This window comes from Manacus candei, unplaced genomic scaffold, assembly GCF_025592945.1.
Source record: "Manacus candei isolate 608988 ecotype Guabito, Panama unplaced genomic scaffold, ASM2559294v1 h1tg000033l, whole genome shotgun sequence".
Taxonomy (NCBI): domain Eukaryota; kingdom Metazoa; phylum Chordata; class Aves; order Passeriformes; family Pipridae; genus Manacus; species Manacus candei.
This window is the reverse complement of record NW_026138081.1, coordinates 7,966,321-7,990,271: the sequence shown is the minus strand read 5'-3', so window position 1 is coordinate 7,990,271 and position 23,951 is coordinate 7,966,321. Positions and strand designations below refer to the sequence as shown.

The 23,951-nt window shown below is 40.0% G+C and overlaps 1 protein-coding gene across 1 annotated transcript; it reads right to left on the bottom strand.

Moving 5' to 3' along the window:
* Nucleotides 1-433: 433 nt before the first annotated feature.
* Nucleotides 434-23,288, bottom strand: LOC127472923 (cytosolic phospholipase A2 epsilon-like). The gene is made up of 19 exons (XM_051791857.1): nucleotides 23,216-23,288; nucleotides 18,622-18,758; nucleotides 18,012-18,143; nucleotides 16,928-16,968; nucleotides 15,504-15,546; nucleotides 14,655-14,712; nucleotides 14,057-14,223; nucleotides 13,854-13,940; nucleotides 12,847-12,884; nucleotides 10,878-11,025; nucleotides 9,863-9,999; nucleotides 8,803-9,025; nucleotides 7,464-7,578; nucleotides 6,224-6,361; nucleotides 5,176-5,283; nucleotides 3,826-4,017; nucleotides 2,897-3,063; nucleotides 1,398-1,584; nucleotides 434-642 (listed from the first exon to the last, which is right to left on the bottom strand). Exons 1-19 carry the CDS (start codon nucleotides 23,241-23,243, stop codon nucleotides 434-436), a joined length of 2,355 nt encoding a protein of 784 aa, XP_051647817.1. The 5' UTR covers nucleotides 23,244-23,288.
* Between the last annotated feature and the right edge of the window lie 663 nt (nucleotides 23,289-23,951).

The following is a 23,951-nucleotide window of genomic DNA, read 5'->3' as shown; positions in this document are numbered from 1 at the left end:
GGTTCTCTTTGTTTTCCAGGTTGTACCTTATGTTCCAAGAAGAAGAATTGTGGGAGCAGAAGTTTATACTCCCTTCTTAGGGCCTGTAGGTGTGTTGGCTGCATTGCATAACTGCAGCACTCTGGTGGTAAAAAATTATTTTCCTTTATGTCACATGCTATAATCAGTTAGGCCTAAAACACTCTATTTTTAAAATCTAACAAGTATTTTCAATAAAGAATGTTCTACAGACAATCTTACTTCAGAGAACAGAACATATGTAAAAATTTCTCAGGCAATATCTTTGCCTATAGATGCCACTTCTTGGAATAAAAAAAACTCTCAACAAACCACTGCACCACCTGGGGTAGTTTCTTTCTGTGGTGCAGAATGGCCAGTGTTGAAAAAGCTATGAAAAACCCCTCTGAGAAGATAAGGGCAGTTGGATGGGTGATCAGCACATCTTCTGCCTTCTCCTTTGCATTGCTATCTGCAAGGCCTGCATAATCATCTGAGAGTTGTTCAGGATATTGTATTCGCTGAGATTCAGCAGCTTGCGGTAATTGTCATCGGTGTACCTGACCGAGAACATGCAGTAAGGGGAACAGCAGCTGGTCAAATCAAGTTGTCCTCCCTCCATCTCTGAGCAACAGCGCTTGACACCTGGAGAGAAAGAGTTGTTGTTGCTGTAACATAATGTTCATCTCAGTCAGTGTCAGGCTGCCCACAAAAACTCAGAGGGGACTTTTCTCCAGAAGAAAATTCATAGGGTTTAAATGCACAAACAATGTAAGTCATGTATACCCACCCCTAGTCAAGAGAATGTTGTGGGCCTGAAGTGAGGGCAGAAGGGAGAAGTGAGGGATTGCATTGTAATGGTTATCTACAGCTTACTCCTAAACATCTGTCTCGTTAAAGCCATGGATCCAGCAAGGATGTCAGCCTGAAAGGGCACTTCAAAAACCACTCCTGGTGCACTTCAGGTCTTATTCTGAGCAGCTGGGATTTCTATGAAGCTCAACTGAGGAAGAAGTTGCTAGCAAGAGAATAGAATTTAAATAAGAAAGGATCAATAGAAACATATGGAAACTTAGAGTTCCTGTGATCCCAAATGTGGTTGGATGGATGCCAGCAGGATCCATCTTTTTCTTTCCATTTCCTGTGTTGCCCGAATTCCACAAAAGCAGAATTTTAGACTTAACCTCCCTGCTGCCAAGGAACAGAACAAATGCATTCTAGTAATCCGTGCTAAAGAAGAGGAATGCAAAGCAGGTGGCCTGGAAGAAAAAGAGTGACAGGCCCCCCATTAACCCAGTCAGTAAAGATAGCCAGCAACAAAGAAAAAGGCTCCGTGTGAGTCAGGGAAGCAGGCAGTGTTGTCTTTTTTTTTTAATGCTTTGCCACTACTTGTAACTTACCAGGTGCTTTGTACTCTTGGAAAGTATCATTCACGAGGGGAAGAAAAATCACAATCGGACATCCTGGCAAATCTGAATCATGGAAGAGGTAGCACTCCTTCAGATTTTTCTTATCTTCGTCAGTCAAAGAAATTTTTGGGAATGGGATTTTCTGCTCTGAGTAGTATTTACACGCCTTATCTAGAGACTGGAGGATCACAGACATGGTCAGCAATGAAATTCAACTTTGTTGTCTAAAGGCCCCAAATTGTCATCTAGTATTAAGGTTTAGTGACTCAGATCCATTGGGTGAGCTCTTTCTTATCAAAAGTTATTCCATACATAAGTACAGAAGATAGTAACAACATTTCTAATCACAAGATGTAAACAAAACTTCAGAGTTGGAGAATTCATCAAGGACAATGCTTTTTTCAAAAAATTGAAGCAATTTGCAGACGTTTAGGGTAAAGCATGAGTTTTAGCAAATAAAAGAGCCTATGTTTAATATATTGTATAGAATTAACTAGAAAAGAAAATGACAGCAAGAAAATCTTTTAGGCATCTTATTATGTACCTGGAAGCCAGAAGATCAGAAAGTTAATTTTAAATGCGCAATTATGTCTCTGCCTGTGCAGGCACAGTGTTAATTGAGATTGACAGTTTACTGAGAAAGTCTGAAGTTCTAGGCTATACTGTATCTTTTCCCTGAAATGTTTAGTAAAATACCACGTCCTAATATGTACTGTGTTATTTACTCTGCACCATCTAATAGTGGACACTATCAAGCAGAAAAATTTTCTCCTAAAATGTTTAAAACTCTAGCAAACTTTCTTCCTAAATTTTATCTGACAATGAATGAGATTGAAATTAAACTTCATTAATTATATGTCTCATGCAACATACAGCTTATTAGGGGTAGTGCAGCTGTTCTCATTCAGAAAAAGAAATTCCATTTAGGTAGGCCAAGATGGCTAATAATGAGTTTCCAATTAACCTCAGTTTCTGACATATAAAGGCCCAAACTTCTTTACTGCAAGCCCTTATGGATAGCTAATTTACTTCATCTCCATGAAACTGGGGTTTCTGCAGGAAGATGCTTGTCACTGAATTTTACTTGTAGCATCTTCTTTGTCAGCTCAGAAATTATCTGCTTCTGATATCCATTTAACCCTTTTTATATTCTAATTTAAGTCAGAAGAAATCACTTCCTCATCTTTATGAATATTCCTGTGCAGGGTCTGGAAACCTGCTTGAGTCAGCATAAAACAGAAGAGGCTCTTTCCATCATCTGGAAGAGACCATGCTGATGTTCTCTTGAATAATTTGATGTATTCATAAACCAGAAAGAAGGATTCCAGGAGTGACAGGAAGAAATAAGAACATTAATCCCTACGGTGAAAAACAGGGGAATGCAGACATCAAAAACTGAAGAGTTGAAATAACCAGCAGTTCTAAATGTTACAGGCTGGACATTTACAAGTAAAAGGAAACACAACACATGGTAACAAGAATGTCCTCACCGATGTATGTGATCCAGTTGTATAACTTAGATATATGATGACATCTACTTCCCTCTGTGGCCTTAAAAGGGGTGCACTGCTGGTATTGATGAAAAATCCAGCATCTATCATGCCCAGTTGATCAGGATTTTGCACCAGCTGGTTGGGACGTGAGTCTAGCACAGTGTCTAAAAGGAAAATATTTCTCAGAATAAGAATTGATCTGCAGGTATTTTGACTGGAAAAAAAAAAAGTGTAAAGTGGAACTGACCATCCCAGAGGCCTGGTTCAATTTAATTGCCATACTACTGGACTGTCAAACAAGTGCAAGTAGGACTGCAAAATGCCTAAACTCCTGTTCTAAAAAATCTTCTGTGTTGAGTTTCCAGGCAATATATTCCACTAGCATGTCATACTCGTTAGTGCAAGTAAGCTACATCTAATGATTAACCTAAATCTGCCTTGCTTAATTTCAATCATTGTTTCATCTCTTATCTATCACTGATTTGGAGAACACAATATTCTCAATCCTTTGTACATTTGGATTTGTGCCTCCCCCTCAGTCCCCTCTTCTTTGGACTACGAAGTCCCATTCCTTTCTCGCTTTCTCTCGTAGGTGACATTTTCTTGGATATTCCAGTTGCATTTGAAGTTAGAGGCATAGTCTTGCCAAATTAAGCTTTCTCCCATGTTCACTCTGCTCTCTGCCACTTTAAATTTGATTCTGCCAGCCGCAAGCCTACCCTATCAGTCTGGACTGCAAAGGGCTCAGCCAAGCAAATAAACACATACGTTTAAAAAGAGTGGCAACACTGAAGCCTTAGTATCTTATTTCTGTTCAGAAAATAAGCATTCTCTCAGGAGGTTCTTTTCCACTGCCAAGCCTGACAGGCTTCTTTCCTAAATTGTCCACCCTGAAATTACCCGAAAATTATGCCAGTCCCCATCACCTTTCCATTGACAAAAGTGCTCATTCTCCATGTAGTTGTTATGCAGCTGGTAGCCCTTCAGGAAATTGTGGTGCTGGGCGACGGAGAAACGATCTGTCAATGCTCCCCGTAGGGCACTGGACAAGGGGCCAGGAGGAGTGTACATGCGAGTCCTCAGCTCATGGGGCCTTGTGGGCAACACGGGGTCTTCATCTAGAGGAGGGCAGAAAAGCTGGTGAAGTGCTTGTTAAATAATGTTCATTTCTGGCTGCCCTGGTGTACAAGGTCTGTTCTGGGATGATTCACTGCATACACACAACCTATTCCAAAGGAAAGGAGTGGCTGCTGAACAAAGCTCTGCTGATGGTCTTAAGCTTTGGCCTAAAGACAGTTCATCAGAAACAGTCTTTTGTCCTGGAAAAGAGACACCTTGGGAACTAAGAAATTCAGAGAATGTTCTGTCAGAAGGAAAGTTACATGTCCTCACAGGAAGGTATCAGAATCAAAGGTAAGCATGGAGAAAATGGGGCTGACGCATATGCTACTCCTCAGTCAGATGGGCAACAACAGGGTCTATTGCAACAGTGACAGCTGCTACCTGATATTCACTCCGGGCAGCATGAGCATGTGCTTAATCAGCAGAGTGAGAGCAGGAAAACCTGGGGCATGCATTCATATCCAGAAACTATGTCTAATTTTTAGGGTGGGTACCTGTCGTACTTCAGCAAGAGGTGTGGTTTTTTGAAATCACAACCTGCTTTGCTGGACCAAGAGGCTGACAATGCAGCAGGAGAGACTTGGTGGTTTCTATGATTGCACAGATGTATTTCTGTATTTTTCAGGATGTCTGTAATTATAGTTACTAACATATTAAATGATTTAGCAATAAAATCATGGTTTCTATATTGCTTCGGAAAATACCCTCTGGGCCTTATTTATCTTTGTGCCCGGATGAATCCAATGCACTAATTACTCTACTGAATAATAAAATAAAAACCCAGGAAATATTATTTACACCAATTGATATTCAGGTTTATTTTCTGCACAGGCAGTAAAAATAACCATATTTTCTGCCACTGGTTCTTGGTTCTGTATAGCTGAGAGTGGACAATGCCAAAACACTTCTTGAGAAATGTCTGACCCCTCTAAAACTTCTTTTTAAGGAATCAGTAGAGCTTTAGTAAGTCTTTTGATTACAGGAGCCTTTCTCTCATTACCCCCTATTAGTCTATAAAGCATGAGGAGAAGTTGCTATCTCTTAGGAAGATCCTATGATACTAGGTTCAACATAGTTGAAACGATGATGCCAAAAGTTATCCAGAAGAGTAAATGCCTAAATGTCCATAAATGAAAGGCTTAATAATTTCTCACCAACTTCTTCTATTCTGTCTTGTGTCCATCTCTTCCAGAAGTCCTCTGAACTGTGGGAAAGTCCCCATATTTGTAACAGGTTCACAGAAAATATACTGCTCCACATACCTGTAAAAGGAATTAGTGAACACAAGGACACATTCTAACAAGAAAATGCATTTTTCCTTCTATTTTGACCTCCTGGCTTCATTTTTGAATGGGCTTAATACAAATATATCTGAAGTTTCACACTGTTAAATTCCTCTTTCTATGGCATTATTCCAGGTCATGCTACCATTAGCTTTGAGCCTAACCAACTGCATGGTTCTGCTACATGGTAAAGAGAGAAAAGAATGTGAGACAAGTAAAGGAGAAAAGACATGACTCACTCAAGAGACAAAATAAAAGTTTATATGACACAAACATCACAAACATATCCTTTCCATTCCTATCTTTCTTACTCCAGTTTTTTTTTTCTTCGCATATTTTGATCACCTTCCACACACCCTGAATTTTTTCAAAGTGGAATGAACTGGGTCTTCAGATGTTTGGTTTATATGACAAGATCTCACACCGCAGCTTGTAAAGGCTCACAGATGCAGTGGACTCTAGCTCCACTGTGCACTCTTTTCTCCACCCAGGATTGCCCCTCTCTGCTTCCCCACTGGGGCACTGGTGGCTTTATTGACAAAACACAGTGCCATCATTTCATCTGTCATTTTAAATTTAAATCTGACTACCACAATTGGTCTTAAGTTGGAGTGCATTCAGAGAGGAATCAGAAGAATAACCAAAGAAGTGGGAAATATTCCTTACAAGGAAAGAATTTAGGAGCCTCATCTATTCCATCTCAAAGACACAGATATCTCATCTACCAAGACAGTGACAAGAAACTGAAATAAGACTTCAGGTTTTTTACTGTACTTTTTTGGACAGACTACCGTTCCCATTTCCTAGCAGGCAATATCATAGCAGTCCTCAGTATGTTAGAACAGAAATATCTACCCTCTGGTTAACAGCGTTGCATCCCTCCAAAGTGCTTCTGTGACAGGACAATGCAATACATTACCTTGAAGGTAGCAGATGCGGGATTCAGGGAGCTTTTTTAACAAGCGTCCCATGAAGAACTCACTTCCAAAATTCTCTGTGCGAACGAATGCGCCGTACTTCAGAAGTCCCACCTCATAGGGGGTGAACTCCACCCATTCTGTAATGCAGCCACAATGGGACACTTAGAGGGCTCCCACATGGGTGTGGAGAGAGGGGCAGCTAGGGTATAAGTTGATTACTATGCATTTACTGTGTGTTTACTATGTTGAATTTTCAAAGCCTCATTTATAAATGACCCTCTCCAGGACAGGCAGCTGAGCTCAGACTCAGTGGCAATGGGGAGGCAGGAGCAGTTTACTGTTAATGATGGTGTTGCCTAAGGCAAAAAGTGCACACTGGAAGCAAGGCAAGTCTCCAGATCTTACACATTCTGTGGGTTTTCCAGCATGTACAAGGTTTTGCTCTGCCTTTCCATACACCACATCTAGGTGACAGTACTTCCACTGTTACCGATACAGTCAATTTAACTTCCTTTAAATAATTTGTTTAGGTACAAAGACAGGTACTCAGCTCTTCAGAAACTGTATTTTTATAAGAGACCAATTCTACTCTTTATGTGCTGTACCAAGGAAGAGGAAACTAGTCCTTGACTTTATTGGATATCCTCTCCAAATGAAGCGCAGTTGTCCGATATAACTGCAGTGTGAATGAAAACAGGGACAGAAATGGCGTAGACCATAATTTCCTTTTCATTCAGAAGTGGTTCAATTTTTCACCTCAACCATAACAAAATTTGATCTTAATTTTTGTTCTGCTTCTTCTCCTCATCTATTTCCCCTCATGGAAAAAATAATAGCCAAAACAAGGAGAGAAGAAACAGATTTAGTAGGGAGTAGGTTGGAAACCTTCCCAAACTTTATCATAACTATGTGGTCATTATTCATATCGAAACTATAACTGGGAATTAAGAAAAAACAATTCTCAGATAATTCCAATAGTCCTCATTCTAGGTAGGTCCAATAATATTTCAAAAATGGCATTTCTGGCAGAATTTCTACAGTGTATGTCTAGACAGTGAATGTTGCTCCCCAAACCCCTTGTATTAAAACTGTAAGGCATGGAAGTGAAGGTTATTTTCTCCAAAAAGCAGAAGAACACACCACAATTGTTTTCTCCAAGTGCTACCAAGCAGAGAAGAGGAAATCACAGGAACTGAGATGCCAGTTTTAGCCTCACATAGTCTGAACCACCATCCTTACCTTTGAAATCATTGGTGCTGTAACTGTCCCGGACGCTGACTGCCACATAGATGGGCAGTGGGTTCTGGCCATCACAGAGTGCTTCTTGCTGCTCTGAGAGTTTGTGAGGGTCTTTCTAGTTTTGAAAGGTAAAAAAGAGGAGAGAGAAAACTATTTCTGCATACGTCTGTACATCCTAGAAAGTATTTCCCTGACAAGTAGGAGGAGAGGTAAGCTGCTCCTTAGGCTGAGGAGTGTAGTAAGCCATCCTTGTTCTTCTGAATCTGAAAGAAGCCCTTGAATATGTTGATATTTCAGTTTCCTTTCTTACTACACAACAGCAATCTCAATCCAACCTTGCAAGGGGACTGGAATTTGGCATTATTTGCATCCCACTCAGCTTCTTTTCTGAAAAAGCATATTCTCATTGAAGAGGTTTATAGAAAACATATGTCATGAACTACTGAAAAATTTAAGAGCAGCTAGTTTTGGAAGATTAGCGAGAGGTTAATGGTTACACACCTATAGTAAGCACTGTTCAAAGGGAAAAATGCTTGGCTAGATTGTGAGGGGGATCTCATCTAGCTGAGAGTAAAAGGGAGGCATCTATCTAGCTTATACTTTTGTTTGATACCAAGTGTTCCTCTCTGTAGGTATTTTTCTGTTTACATATATATAATGCTATATATGTGCTTATATAAAAATAAATAAACAAACACAAATGAATGGTTGAATGACTGCAGCATTTCTGCCTCCACTGGAGGACACTACTGCCCAATCCTCAACCACTCACCTTTTTTCAATTTCCAACTGCCAAAGCACATATCTTTGAATTGTGATCCAGATAGGAAGAAGAGAGAGTGGACTGTTGTTACCGTAATGGTAGAAACCACTTCCAGTTACAGAAAAGCAAATTTGTAATTACTTCTAAAAATTAGTATCACTTAAACCATATGAATAGTGCTTCTCAGTAAAAGCAAAATATGTACTTGCCTCCAGTGTACTTGCAGATCAAGTTACCTGCCAGTGTATGCAGTTCACCAAGAACTCCAGTTGTTTCAGACTTGTATTTTGAACTCTTTCTGCACGAGTAATTTGCATCTTAGACAGACTTCCTGAAATTGCCTTCACTTCTAATTAAATATCAGCCAGAGTTCAAATGGCTGCATCCAGAACCTAATTTATTAACATATAGAATGCATTTATCCCTAGGTAAACTAATAAAGGAAATCAAAAAATCTGGTATTTCTTTAACGTGGAGAATGATACTATATTGAGGTACATTCTCTGAAATGATGGACTAGTTTCCTCTCTATCCACTAAGGGAAAAACACATGATTGAAATGAATATGCATCATACCCCATCATTTAGTAAGTACTCAATCATGAGACCCCAAAGATCTATAAATGATGTCCTGTATCCCTCTTCTTTCCGCTGACAAAGCTGCTTGTTGTAGTACTTCATGCGATCCATAGAGAAACAGCCCATCTTGCATTTAGTTGCTTGTTTCTGGGCTTCACCAATATGCGAGTCCAGGTCCTTCTGTGACCAGTAGGCATCTCTGTATAAGTTGGCCATGGTCCTGGAGAAAGATAATACAGACAGCAAAAGTCAAAAGGAACAGAGGTTTACATTCAGGGATTCACTCCTGCTTGTACATACTCTGTTTTTGCTGCTCCATCTAGCAGAATGAACATTCTAGAGTTTCTGTGACTGTTTTTAAAGATGGTCCTGAAGAATAAGGTGTGTTTTTTTATATTCTTGACCTGTTTTTTAAGTAGAACTGGCAGAAGCCACCAGCTGCTCTCTCTTGGCTTTGATTCACTTAGTGTTAATCTTATGATACCTTATGATATCGCTATCCTTTATAAACACTGTCCTCTATTTTACCAGCCTCCTTTGTATGAGATAATCACATATTAGGCAGCTGTAGGTCCTATGAGCAGGGAATAACACTGCCCAGGAGAATCTAGTCCTTTCACAAACTGGCAGGTTGCACTGATAAGTGTGCACTATCCTGCCGTTTTTTCCACATGACTAGCTAGAAGTCAGGACAAGTCTCAGAAGTTAATGGGAACCATAACAGCTGGGACATCAGTGGAGAAATGAAGAGGCATGATGCTATGGCCATCCACAGTTACACCCACGGTAACTACTTAATTAGAAAACACTTTTACAAGTGTAGTTGTCATATGCACATTTAACTGCTGCAAACATGGAGTTGATAAGTGCAGTAAAGAACTCTTTATAAAAACAAGAGTTCATCAAATCAAGGTAATATTTAATGGCCTGTTACTGAGAAACAGCTTGTTTCTATGATGTTTGAAGAAAATCTGATCTTGTCCACTTTTAAAGCTACTCTCTGCAGCAGTGCCACCCTCAAACGGCCTGGTCAAGCCTCCTGCTTGAGTTGGTTTACCATGTGGTGCCGGACAGCCCACTGATATATGTTACACAGTCCAAGAGATTTAATTTCTTGAGTCCCATGAGGCTGCCATACAATCCTGTCATTGACTTCAGTCCTCCACCTGTCGTGATGATAGCCACAACGGGGACCTGTAGGGCAGAGGGAGGATGGGACATTCACACTAACAGCATTCAACATTGCATCCCAAACTGCACTGAGGCCTGGTCACCACACTCCACCCAGGTCCTGATCACAGAGCCCAGATGCATTTTCAAAGGATGGACTCCAAAACCAAGCAATGACTGCTACTGTTGCTTCCCTTTGGATAAACATGGGTTCGGATATTAACCCAAATCTGGGTTCTTGCCCATCTCTAGGGCAAACAGGGGCACAGATTAATAAGAAGAAACCCTTCTGTAGAAGGAACAATGTATTTTCTCTACATCTCCCACTCCTTCACCACTTTTTTTCTTATTTCACACATTGACTACTACTGTATGAAAATCTCCATTCCAATCCCATGAAGAAATACACTCTGTTCACAGCCACTGTTGTTATGTTACCCTCTTCAATGTCGTTATTCTTCAGTATCATGAAGTTACTCTCAAATAAATTATATTTATTTTAAGAAATTTCAAAACTGCAAGATATAAGAAGATATAAGAAGCGCTCAGAGATGTTTGCCCTAAACTCCTACAAACTAGTGAAATTTGAACAAGGGAAGAAATCTTTGCTGTGTGATATATTCAGCCTTTCTGAACCAAGCCAGTAATAGCATAGCATGGCAGGAACGAACACACCTCAAATATGACAAATTCCAAATTGACGGTAATGAAGGATGAAATTACTGCAACTAGTGATTCTTGCAATAACAAACCTCAGCAGTACAAGTAAAATGTACTTAAGACATATGGACAACCTGGTACCTGCATAACAGATGCATGCGGCCCATTTTGCTGATCACTCATTTAGAAGCGTACATGAAGGCACTAGGGATTCAAGTTCTACCCCCTCAACACAAACATACCTCTTGATCCTGCAGTTCCTGTGGTAGGTGAAACACAGTTTTGAGGGCACTTGCTACATATCTCTTTCTTTTCCCCAGGAAAGCCCTCTCTTCTGAACACAAGTCAAACCCAAAGCGCATGTCCAGGTCTTGGTGGCATGAACAATTACTAAGATAAAACCAGACATATATATTAAGTATTAACACACATCAATCGTAGGACTTTCACTAAAGATGGACTACATCACCCTTCTCTTCAAACAGGGTGATGCAACTTGACAGGAGTAAGAGAGATTATTCTCAATTTTTTTTTTTTAATTAAGAAACTTATATCAATTAGTAAGCCTAACTAGTAACATTATACTCCGTTATTACTAAATGATGAAGAAACAATGTACAATACTTACGAATAAAACAAAATATTACAATAAATATTCTAAAACTAAAACAGTGACAAGTTTAGAAAATCTATTCCAGTGGTCAAAAGGGAGTGTATTGATTCCCATTTCACATGTTATTTTCTCATTTTAAATCTAAAATAAATCCCAATTTTCAAATGTTGGCGTTTCCAACGCGAAGGAAAATTCTCCTTTTAAATAACCGTAGTGGGAACACTTCCCCCTCTAGCGGTGAGCATCGCTAGGAACAGTGGCTGCGGAACTTGGCTTGCTGAAGGAGCCTCGGTGACATCCAGCCCCCGGATGAGCGTAGGCGGGTCACTGAGTTTAGTGGGGCAGCATTTCACGCTCGATACTCTGTTGTGTCCGCACTTGCACAAACTGTGTCACAGGTCAGTGCTGGAAGTTCTATTTCACATCAACCTTGACTCAAGGCACAATATTTCTCAGAGGAGATTTCATTGGTGTCTCTTCTGAAATTTAGTTAGTCATTCCTCAACTCCCCACTGTTGCAGTTTATTTTCCTGGGCATTTGTGCTCTTCCTCTCCTGCACCTACAAGCCATCAACGGGCAAGATATGGGGTTATGGTCAGGTCAGAGCTACCCATGGACTGACTGGCTGGCCAGCTAGCCCTGGCCAGGCACTGTCAAATGGCAGGGGCTTTCTTTTTCTTTCAGTGCCAGAATTATCACTTCTACTGTGTCCATAATTCCAATTAAACTAGTAATGAGTTTTCTTCACCATCAGATTTGGATAAAATCAGCCAGATTATTATAACCTTATCTGTAAATGAAGATATACAAGGGGAATTGAGTTAGGTGGAGCTGCAAAAGCCTTTCTCCATTGTAAATCAAGATGCAAACAAATTGTTTTTAAAGTTCTCTGAAAGTAAAATAAATCAGCAGGAAGTGTTTTTCCTGTCCTGGAACAACACTGGTTTTCCTGTTGTCATTGATCACTTGCCTTTCTGAAACAAATGGTAGAAAACACTGTTTGAATTCAAAATTAGCTCATTTTCCCCTTTTATTTCTTAAACAGGCACACACAGAGAAACATCCGTTTGCCCAGTTCTGTGTGTTACAAGAAATATCTTCATGTTTACTGATGAGTATTAATGAGCACATCTATAGATGTCAAATCACAATCCGTATTGTTTACCTTATCATTATATAGTATAACTGGACATAACAGAATACAAGGTTTGTTGCTACTGAATATTGACAGTTAAGCAAAAAACAATTCATAATTTCTTATCAAGTTAAATGTTTACTCATGTCTATTCTTGTTTGGGTTTTTCAGATTGCTTTGTTCTTTTTGTGAATTTCAGAGACTGACATTGACCAAAAACAATATTTTGTGGTCAGAAGGAGAGGGATAATGCTAAAATAAACACATGCTTATCAATGTTTATTGACTAACACCAAATCTTCCTAAGGCTAATTATGTATAATATATTGTGCATGTATTTTATGTTTTATTATAACCTCATTCTAGTTTTCAGACTGAGAGTGCTGGCTTCTGTCATTTCTATGTGGCTAAAACAATAACAAAATTGATGAACCAAGTCTTTAAAAATAGGAGATCTCTTACCAGGTTTGTGCTGTCACATTTAAGTCAAATCTTTTCTCCTGGAAAACAAGAGCATGTACTGTAATTTTTTAATTTTAATAAGACAGAAATTTCTTTTATCCCTTTCTGTCTTGGGGTCAGAGCTTGATTTATACCCCAGCAAGTCTGGCAATCACAAAGCTAAACGTCTGAGCTCTCGGCATATATTTCCAAAAGCATTCACTTACCCTTAGTGTAATATCCCTACCTACAAATCCCAAATCCCTCCAGGATGCAGAAACCATTAACAATCCTAGTATAGGAGGTTACCCAGACTCATGCAGAAGGTCCCATTTCATGTGTTACTCGTAAGCTTTTTGCAGCATCCCAAATTACCATTTTTTGTGTGTTTCTTGTTCTTTATGTTTTAATACACAGCATATGTTTGACATCCTGGCCATAGTCTCACAGTTAAGAGATTGCAAGTCTGCATTTGCTTCTGCCAAGGCTTCATCCTGTCTTAAAATCATTATTGCAATCTTCATATTAACTGACAAAAAAGTGCTTTGTTCCGAGAACGTGTTTTAATGATCCTATTCAAGAATTATTCTCATTATGTTCTTTAAAATCCATGCTCTGCCTGATATTTTCAGTATATTTTAATATATTGTCATTTGAAGTACATGGTTGTCTAAGGGCAGGTTTATTGACATTTTCCTAGCTTGTGCTCAAGGAGCAGCTTTCAGTTTGGACCCTAGGCAAAAGAGGAATCAGTGAGTTTTTGGGTAAGCTGAGAGATGTACTGAACGAAGCATCTTATTTTCTGACATCCTTGTTGGTCTCCATATGCACTACTGGCACATAATGGAGAGTAGTAGAGTAGTAAAGAGTAGCCTCTGTGGAGAAAACATCTGGAGAAACAAAGCTCCTGTTTGTTCAAATTCCAAGAAAAAATCGGAATGCTCTTAGCAGCTACCTGGGACAACATTATGGGGAATGGTTTCTACTTGCATGACCTTTTATTCCCAACAGCTAGAAGTGATGCTTACCTCTGCAATGGTCGTTTTCCTTCCCATGGGCAGTGAATTCAGCATCACGACTGGGGAGCCCGTCTCTGTACTGAACTTACAGGACAACTGGAAAAACAACATGCTTTAGGACAAAACCAGTAATGAGTTTACCCTCTCTTCCCACTCCCACTTCCTTGAGAGACACTCATAATCACTCCATCACTGAGGCCACTCAAACTTACTGGGTGGTAGCGCCTCTTCTTTGGCAACATGACATCCAGTGTTGGCTCCGCATACTTGATGTAGTGGAACTTGGTGGGACATGATGGGTTGACCACTCCGTTGGGGCCCAGCGTGATATCCTGTGTCCCCTCAAAGGAGCCCTTCACAGTGAGGGAAAGTTCTTTCTCTAAAGTAGCAAAACAGGTTGTGAGAAATGTTAATATGATTTTACCAGAAAATTGCGCTGGTTTGATTAAAAGTGGGGTGCAGGTAGCAGAGCCGTAGAATTTGGACCAATTGGGAAGCCCTCTAAAGGGAATGCTGGCAGGAGAGGGAAAGGAGCAAAGCAGATGTTATTTTCATAGAAAGGTGACTCTGAATGTTCTCACTGTGATATGGAACCAGTATTTCAACTTCAATGCAGATCTAATAGGCCTAATTGACATATATCTAGATGCAGTCACTGGAGTCTATAACAACTTAATGTGTTTACCTGGCATTAACTTCACTGAATACTGTAAGTACTATTTATTCCACTAATACATTATATGAAAGGGGCATTTCCTTATCACTAAGCATGCAATTATTGGTAAATAGATAATAAAACAATAACTTTACTTGATTTTTGCTTCATCTTCTCTGCCACTTCAACTTCCAAGCAGCAAAGTTCACGACACTGTGAAAGACAGAGTGCAGGAATCTGTGAGAAAGATCACATCTCACTCTCATTATGGAGAGCTATGAATCCCTGAGCTTTTGGCCATGTCTAGTCACCTGAAATTCTTGATTTCCTGACATTTCTGGGCTTTTTTCCCATGAGCCACTAAGGAAACGGAAAAGCTTTGGAGGGAGATGTATGCATCCTCCAGTGACAAGGACACAGTGAGAGGAATTTACAAAGGAAGAAAATCAGGAGCATTTTCAGGATAGTAGCATAAATCCAATGGGTTAAACTGGGAAAAAATGTAGAAGAAAGATGTGTTGCTGAGAGATCAAGAGTCAGTAGTAGAGGGAGGGCTTTCTGAAGAAGGATTGCTATTAATGTTTTGTGTTGGTTTCTTTTTTGTTTATGACACTCACTCTTCTTTAACATAATACAATTATGATCGGTTAATATTTAGTGCAGAATTTACCCACAGAGCTTGGCTCATCTGCAAGTGTAGGAAAGGGCAAGAGAGGTTGTCAATAAGTGGCTGCACAGCATTTTTACCATTGTTCTCTGATAGACAGCAGTACCTATTTTGAAGTACCGGCACAAGAGGAAAAGTCTGTGGTGTGTAGAAGTATACAATAAATAGGAAATAATGGAATATCACCAACAAACAGGTAAATTAAATACTCCATTCTCAAAGTATCTAAATAGGAAGAGGGAAGAAAGAGGAAGAAGGGGTTTCTCTAACCCCCACCCTGCCTTCCCCTTTATGTTCAGGAATCACTTAAGGAAAATATCTTAGGAAAGACACGTACCACCAGCACTCCGTTGGTAGCAATGGTTTCATGGGGACCAGAACTGAGAAACAAAATGAAAAACATGTATTTTTTAGATCAAACAAATTCCACTCATCCTTGCCCAGGATGTTGCCCTTTCTTCCCTCTTAGAAGAATGACAGAGAGACCCCAGTAGGTATGTAACAAGCAGGACCCCAGCAGGTGTGTAACAAGCTCCTTTCCATGCTTGCTTGGACTGACCACTGCTCTGAGGGGACTCATCTCTGTACCAAAGCTGAGCAATATGTATCATGGCTATCTTTTTGCAATTCAATCTCATGATCACCAAACATGGAATCTGCAGTTAGGCAGTCAAATTCTTCTCATTATAACATGTAAAATAAATGTATTTCAGCTGTAACATGCTAATACACCAGCATATTCCTGATGGGAAACCAGTTATATGTATTTGCTGGTATGTAAATTATAGAATCATAGAATATACTGAGTTGGAAGGGACACACAAGGATCACTGAGTCCAACTCCTGGCACTGCACTGCCCCAAGAATCCCACCATGTGCCTAAGTGCATTGTCCAAACACTTCTTGAACTCTGGCAGGTTTGGTGATGTGACCACTTCCTTGGGGAACTTGTTTCAAAGGGGCACAGGACAACGGGTACCAATTACATGGGGGGGAAAAAAGCTTTCCAAATCATTCAGGTGAAGTCAGGAGATGGTGTGGAGTGACTTGACTTCTGGCCTTGGCTCTCTGCTAGTATGAGGGAGCCATGCCTTATTTATCTTGTTGTAACATAGAGACAAAAATACTCATTCAAATGGATGGCAGGCTGACCATGCTGGAGGAAAGGCCTTACACTAGAGTTTCCAACATATTGTCATTATGTTGGGCAGAAAGAAAACAGAATTACTAGGTCCCAAACAGTGCTGCAAGGGAAAATTGAAGGAATCAGAGATACACTGGAAACCTAACCGGAATGGTTCAACACTAAGAGTCTGTACTATACATAACCTGAAACAGGCAAAGAAAAATTGATAGACATTAATGCTCACACACTCAGAAAGCATTCTGTCCACAGGTAGACAAATCAAAAAATTATAGAATGGTTTGGGTTGGAAGAGACCTTAAATATCACATAGTACCAACCGCCCTGCCATGGGCAGGGACACCCACTAGACCAGGTTGCTCAAAGTTCCATCCAGCCTGGCCTTGAACACTTCTAGAGACAGGACATCCACAACCTCTCTGCGTAACTGGTAGGTGTGTCTTTGAAAGCAGCTAAGCTACAGAACAAGCTAATCAGTCAGTTGTTGGGGACTGCAGTAATGATGTAGGAGAAGGGTGGCACATTTTTACAGAAATACCACAAAGCATGACTTCTAACACTGTTTCTTTATCATATAATGATTTTTGCATTTTTAAAATAATATCTATATCACTTACGCGGGCTCCAATTTGAATTCAACCTCTAGCTCCTCCTTTGCCTGAAAGCAAGAACAAGATATTAAATGAAATAGCTACATATTGTTTTTCCTTTGTCTAAACCCAGGTCCCTGATGGGCAATATTGAAGTGATTGGTTGCAGTGCATAGCCTCTGATATATATTTCAGACTGAGTGGTCTGAATCAATATTTCAGCCAGATAGTTTAAGGATTCCTTCCTCACCTCCTTCCTTCCTTGAGGCATCATCAAAACAACCTGTAGTTCTATTTCTTAGTGTGAAGCTGCTGCAGAAAGACAATTTGTAGCTTCCTTTATATTCTGAATTCTATCTTTTTCTGCCAACTATTCCTGGCACTGTCCTGCCATGACTTACTGTACTTGCTATTATCTTGGAAATTTAAGATATTTTACACCCATCACTTTAACCTAATAAACAGAGACTGGTAATAGTGAGTGATTCAGAGTTAGTGTTGTGTAACCTCCCATAAGGCAGTGTTGAACTGCATGAGTTGGTTGTGAATGACCTAGATTGGTTACTGGAAGCAATTTGTACATGGTAGCAAGAAGTTACATGCGAGATATTTTGCTTATCTCATCCTTAGATCTCAAAGGGAATCAAGATTCTTTTCCCCATTTTATAGATGGTAAACTGAGAAACAGAGTGAATCAGCCTTTCAGTGTGGGATGCACAGCATGGCAACTTCATCTTTGCTTTTTGGGGTGAAAGTAGATACAAGAAAAGGGGCAGTGGTACTGATTATGAATTACATGGGGAAAAAAATTACAGATTATTCAGCCTTCAACAGTTGCATAGCCTTGGTCTTGCTCAGAGGTAGCTCACAGTAACAGCTCCCCTACCTACCACACTGTTTCAGTCTTATGGTCTTTAATAATTTATAAAAATATTTGGAAGAGTGTCTCAGGCTCTCATTTTTTACAACGTTTTTTGTGCTTATATTTTGAATGGCAATTCAAGTACTCATTATTGGGATAAGTCATCTATGGCAGGTTCAGAAATATTTTTAAGTGTTGTAAAACTCTCCACTGGTTTCTTGATTGCTTTAGTTGTTTAATTGCTCTCACATTTGGGCTAGGCTTAAAGTACAGGACCACCGTTCTTTCAATCGGAAGTTTAGCTGTATCAAAGAGTGCACAGAGGAGATGGTCATCTGGAGTAGCAAAATCCTCATCATACACTGTCAGCTCCAGCACATTCTGGAAAAAGAGAGAGAAGGTTTTTTTATAGTTTCTACAGTCTGGACATCATTGGCTCTAGGTAAGAAATATTGTTGAGGATGTTCTTGAGAAGAAAGTTAAGAAATTAAGTATCATCCTCCTTTGCAAAAATGTACTTTAAGTAGAATATTCATTCTTGCCTGGTTCATTTTAATTGCTGTACCATACTATATTGGCTATAGCTCTAAAACAACTTAGTTAACTCCTGGATTCTGAATCTATCTTGCTCTGACTCATACAAGTCTCTGGTTTCCCTAAAACTTCAGTACTGAGCTCAGTTTCTGGCCCTCCTGAGCAGAAGCATCGATCAGACATAAGAATTTGGTTATCTCTGTTGTTATACAGTTTGAAAAGTCCTTTATCATGAGTCATCCCTTAAACAATTCCTGGGAACAGTTTAGAGCATAGATACACAAAGTCTTCAGGTTGCATCAGGCAGATGACTTTAGATCCTTACCTTGACCTGACTCTGGATTCGGAAGTAGAAGGTTTCATTCCACACTGGATTGTTGGAGTTTCTCACAGTTTTAGTGCGTGACTTTTCACATGTCGCAGTTGGCAGCCACAATGAGACATAGCAATCAGCCTGGCTTACTGGATAGGGAAGAGACAAAATAGTTGGGAATGTGGCTAAGTCGGAAGTGCTGCTTGACACTGGAAAGGTTACTCTATGGTACCAACAACAAGAAAAAGTTATTTAAAGACAAAAATGCCTGTTATAACGTCACTCTTTTCAAGATTTCCTTCTGTAATGGAAAAAGTACAGACCATAAGATGACCTAGAACAGAAGGTGCTTTCTATTCTTCCTTGCGTGAGTTGCAGACAACGGTGATATTGTATATAAAAGAAAAGGGTGAGAATTTCCTCTTCTAGTCAGCCATTTCAGTTTCTCAGCCAACAAGATTTCCTGTGCTCACATGTGCATGCACACACACTCCACTGCTGTCTGATAATAGGGGCCTGGGACCCTCCTCCACCTTTTGAGAGCAACTGCAAAAAGTCTCCATCTCTGCTTTGCCTCCAGTCATTTTCTTGGTGAGGGTTTGTGAAAGCAGCTGCAGAACCACCGCTGCTCTATGAGATGTCAGAGGCTTCCTCCAGAAGGAGCTCATTGAATTAGGCATTATATGGTAAATAATTGCCACGTGCAGGAAGAGAGGGACTCTCCCAAAATGCACTGATAGAGGGTTAATAAAGGATTTTACATCCCATTTCTCAAAGGCACCTAAATTAAGGTATATCTCAAACAGGTCTAGCCAAAAATGCCATGTACTCTGTGCTGGGGGAATGCAATGTTTCTTCATACAGGCTATGCAAAGTACTTCAGTGCCTTGAAAACCTCTCTTACACCGTTCTTAACAGTAATTAACGTGAAAATAAAAAAGATGATGATGATTAAGATGATGAAAAAATTATCAGATTCAAGTTGTGGAGAAATCAATATATTCCTACATAGTCAAAAAAATATTCCTCTGACGGAAAAGTTTGTTTCCAAAATATTCAGTAAGTGCTAGCCTTCTCCCTCTCCTGCCCTTTTCCACATTCCGTATCTTATTTTGGATTAAAAAAAAAAGGTTCTGACAGCAGTTTCACTTTACTTGTCTAGAGTCATATTATCTGCTTTAGTTCTACCTTCCCACCACTTTTATCTCTTGGTCTCCTTCCCTCTACTTTCTTCCTGATTGTATTAATTGAGCAGACATTTCACCTCCAGTATTCAGGTTTCCTCCTCTCCTCTTCCCCTCCCCTCATCTCCCCTCTCTTCCCCTTTCTGCTCTTCCCTTCCCTTCTCCTCCCCTTCCCTCCCCTCCAAACCAAGTCCCAAAAGGAAGGAAAAGGCTGCCTTCCTGCTGTGTTCAAGCCCACAGGTAGAAACAACAGAAATTGCCCCAATAGCATTTGTTATCCCTCACACAGATTGTATGGTGTGCTTTGCAGACTGATTACCTGAGAATCGTGATTCCCAGGCGTGTCTTTTCACTTCAGACACCCATGCCCACTTTGCACATAGGTCTGGGAGACACAGCCACGTTTTACCACTGCTGTGGTACAGATAAACAACAAGCAGCATCAAAAGACCCACATTTTAAGAAGAAGGAGGTGAAAGTCCTTGAATGCATTCAGAGGAGGGCAACAAAGCTGGTGAATGGGCTGGAATGAATGTCCTGTGAGGAGCAGCTGAGGACTCGGGGATTGTCTAGTTTGGTGAAAAGGAGGCTGAGGAATGACTTCATTGCTTTCTACAGCTTTCTGCAGAGGGGACACAGAGAGGGAGGTGCTGAGCTCTTCTCCCTGGGGTCCAGGGGCAGGGTGTATGGGAATGGTCAAAAGCAGCACCAGGGGAGGTTTAGACTGGACATTAGGAAGCATTTCTTTACTGAGAGGGTGGTCAAACACCGCAGCAGGCTTCCTAGAGGGGTGGTCAATGTTCCAAGCCTGTCAGTGTTGAAGATGTATTTTGACAATGCCTCTAGTAATATGCTTTAATTTGGTCAGCCCTGAATTGGTCAGGCAGTTTGATTAGGTGATTGTTGTAGATTCCTTTCAACTGAAATAGTCTCTTCTATTCACAACAGCAAAGAAACAGTGCAATGCACAGGTGATGCATGTTGCTACAGGTTACCAGCAGGAGACTGCTAACCATTGAAAACATGGTCTGCTTATACCAAACATCTCCCCAGTAAGGGTAGGTCTAGACAGCCTGACAAGTCTGGCTGCCTTACATAGTTTGCCTTGTTTAGGCACACCAGAAAGAGGAACACAGAGTCTCACTTGCACCTTCTCCCTGCAAAGGAAGTTACTTGCCTTTATGTCATTTATAGACCGAGTTGATTTAAGAACAACATTTAAGGCTGCCCTCCTTCTGTCTTAAGAAAGCACTTGTAACTGCCTGCTACTTGTGAAATTCCAAAATTAAGTCTACACATTTCCAGGAATATGTCTCTCTCAAACTGGGAAGTCTCATTTGGAAGTGTTTAGCTTTTATCCAGAGATGAGACAGAAGAAAAAGAATGAGGTCTTTTCACATTTAAAAAGAAATTCTTAATCACTTCACTGCCAGGTAATAGCCCTTGTACACCTTGCTCCAGAGAAGAAAAAAAGGTAATTCTAGAGCAGTACTGCACCTGATCCACCCTCCATCTTTCAGGGAGATCCTTACTTTGGCATTTCCAAACAAGAGTTTTCATTTTGAATACCATGTTTAATAACCCTTGCTAGACTTATGTTCCATGAATAATTTCTTGTTGAACATACATATTTTAGCATCCACAAATTCCTGTGGAGGTAAGTTCCATAGTTTCCTTGTATGTTATTTATTTTATACTTGCTGTTTGATACTTTCATGAGCACTCACATTTATTCTCACATTGTGAAAAACAGGGAAAGATTGCTCCTTATTCACCTTCTTTCCCTATTTCTTTTTGAAGAAACAGCTCCCATGACCGCCTCAATAATTTTGCTTCTAGTCTTTAGGACTGTAGCCTACTTAGTCCCTCTGGATGTAAAAGTTGTTTCAGATCTGTCATTGTATTTGGTCCCTTTCTACAGCTCCTTTTGTTACTCCATTTCCTCAAGTGTTTTTATTTATTTTTTTCAATCTGTGAAATTCCATGCAGATAATAATGCTTTGAAGAAATTTGAAACTGCAAAAATAGGTATTGGAACGTATTTGGAGAACCTAGAAGTAATGCTACTAATTTTAAAATTCATTAAAAGTAATTTTGTATAACTACCATGACTTTAGATTTATCCTTGGAGATCAATGACTGTTGCCTGCTTGGCTGGCAAAGCACTCTGTTCTACTGGTGTGATTCATCATTGCTGCATCTTAATTGTACTTTGAGATACAGAGCATATCAAGCAATCCTTAATTATATGAGTAGATGCAGCCAAACTAGTCAGCTGTGTATTTAATGCAATATTGCCTCAGTTCTGCTTGCTCAATCTCTTTCTACAACCTCATTATTTGTCTTGTTGCCTGACACACAGAAGATGAGACCTTGAAGAGACCTTTCTGTGCTGTCGCTTCATCACACATGTCCCACCGCCATGGACAAGGAGGGAGGTGCAGAGACTGTGACCCAGTGATATGACCTCAGATACAGTTGATATCTCTCTTACTCGAAGCTGTGACATGGGGAAGTCCTCTGATGCATCTTTCAGAAAAACATGTGATAATCACAGGGTAAGATGGGAATGGTACTGCATAGTAAATCCGGACCTTCATCTTTCAGAAAATCTTCCTTGATTTTTCCTGTGCAAGAGACTATGGAACCAATTATTGCTGCTTACAGTGAAACAGGAGAAACAAAAGGATCAAGAGATAATTTCAACATCCTTTCATCCAGGTGGTCACATAGTTGTATTCACTCAAACAAAACAAACAGTTAATTTGTCTATTTTGTGTAAAACCCCTCTCCGCGCAAGAGGATAGTCCATGTTCTTCAGTGGTGTTTTCCTTTCCTGCTTACTCACTTCCCACCACTTTCCTGCCATGTGACTCACAGTCTTGCTCAACTGCAAGGCTGCTGTATTAGTGTTAGAAGGAACAAAGCATCCAGCTCTCAGTCAGCACAGTTTGTTTGACTGTCATTTCAGGGTAATTAATAATGGCTTAGCCTGGTGGTAATGATTGTAGAAACCTTCTTTCTGTTCATTTCATCTTTGTCAGAACCAAGATTGAGGGGGATGAAAAGATTTTCTCCTTCCAGACACATTTCCCAAGGTGCTACAAAGCATTACCAGAATCACCTCTTGTTTTTGAAAACACACAGGGTGGTCTTTTTCATCTACCTGTAGCAGAAACTCTCCTTTCTTTGAGAGAAAGTACTTATCCTCAGAAAGACATTCAAATCTTGAAACCAGTCAGAAAGCACAGACATAACACTCAAAAAGACAGCAGCAAGCAGCACAGACTGACTGGTTTGTAACAATTTGTTTACATAAACAGTAGGTTATTTCAGAAACAATAAGAAAAGGTTGCTATACAATTATAAAAAATATTATGTTGCCTGTATCCCAAGACACCACTAAGAATGGAGATACTTACAGGCATCCACTCGCTGGAGATTTCTCATCCGGATGATCCTTACGGTCAACAGGTAGCAGGGAGAGGATTCTATCTGTAGAAGAACAGTACAAAATGGAGTCTGAATAAGCCTTTGGTAGGAAAAAAGTTTCAAAAGTGCAAACTAACCGGATGCTACAATAATACAGTTAGTAAAATTTGGGTTTAGCATCTCACTATTCTGCAGAAGAAAATCTGCAACATAAGCTTCTGCTGATAAAGAAATCAACATTTTTTATATTTCACTGTCTTTTTGCTTTGTTGTTTTGAGTGTGTATTGCTCATCAGAGCAGAAAAGAAAGGGATAAATCACTGAAAACTCATACAGCCTGTGAGATGCTTGCAAAACCTCTTGCTCTGAAACTGCTGAGTTTAGCTCCACAACATAGCTACAGTAAGTCTCCTGAACAGAGTAAATGCACTGGTAAGAACCATGGTGGAGTTGTCAAAATACTGTCAGTCTTACTCAAAGTTACAGTCAATCCTCTTAGTAACCACCCATGAGGTGCCATCGCATAGAAAAAAGTCCTGTGGAGAATATCTGTTGTCCTGGACTCCCATGGGATAAACCTGAAGTACCAGTCTTTAAGAGGTGCTTTTGCCTTCTGCTTCAAAAACATAGATTTCTTTGTTTTTCCATTTACAGTTGTAGGAGAAAATGAGTAACAATAATCTGAGCTTTTGTAAATCATAACTGTGAGATAAACCAATGGCTGAA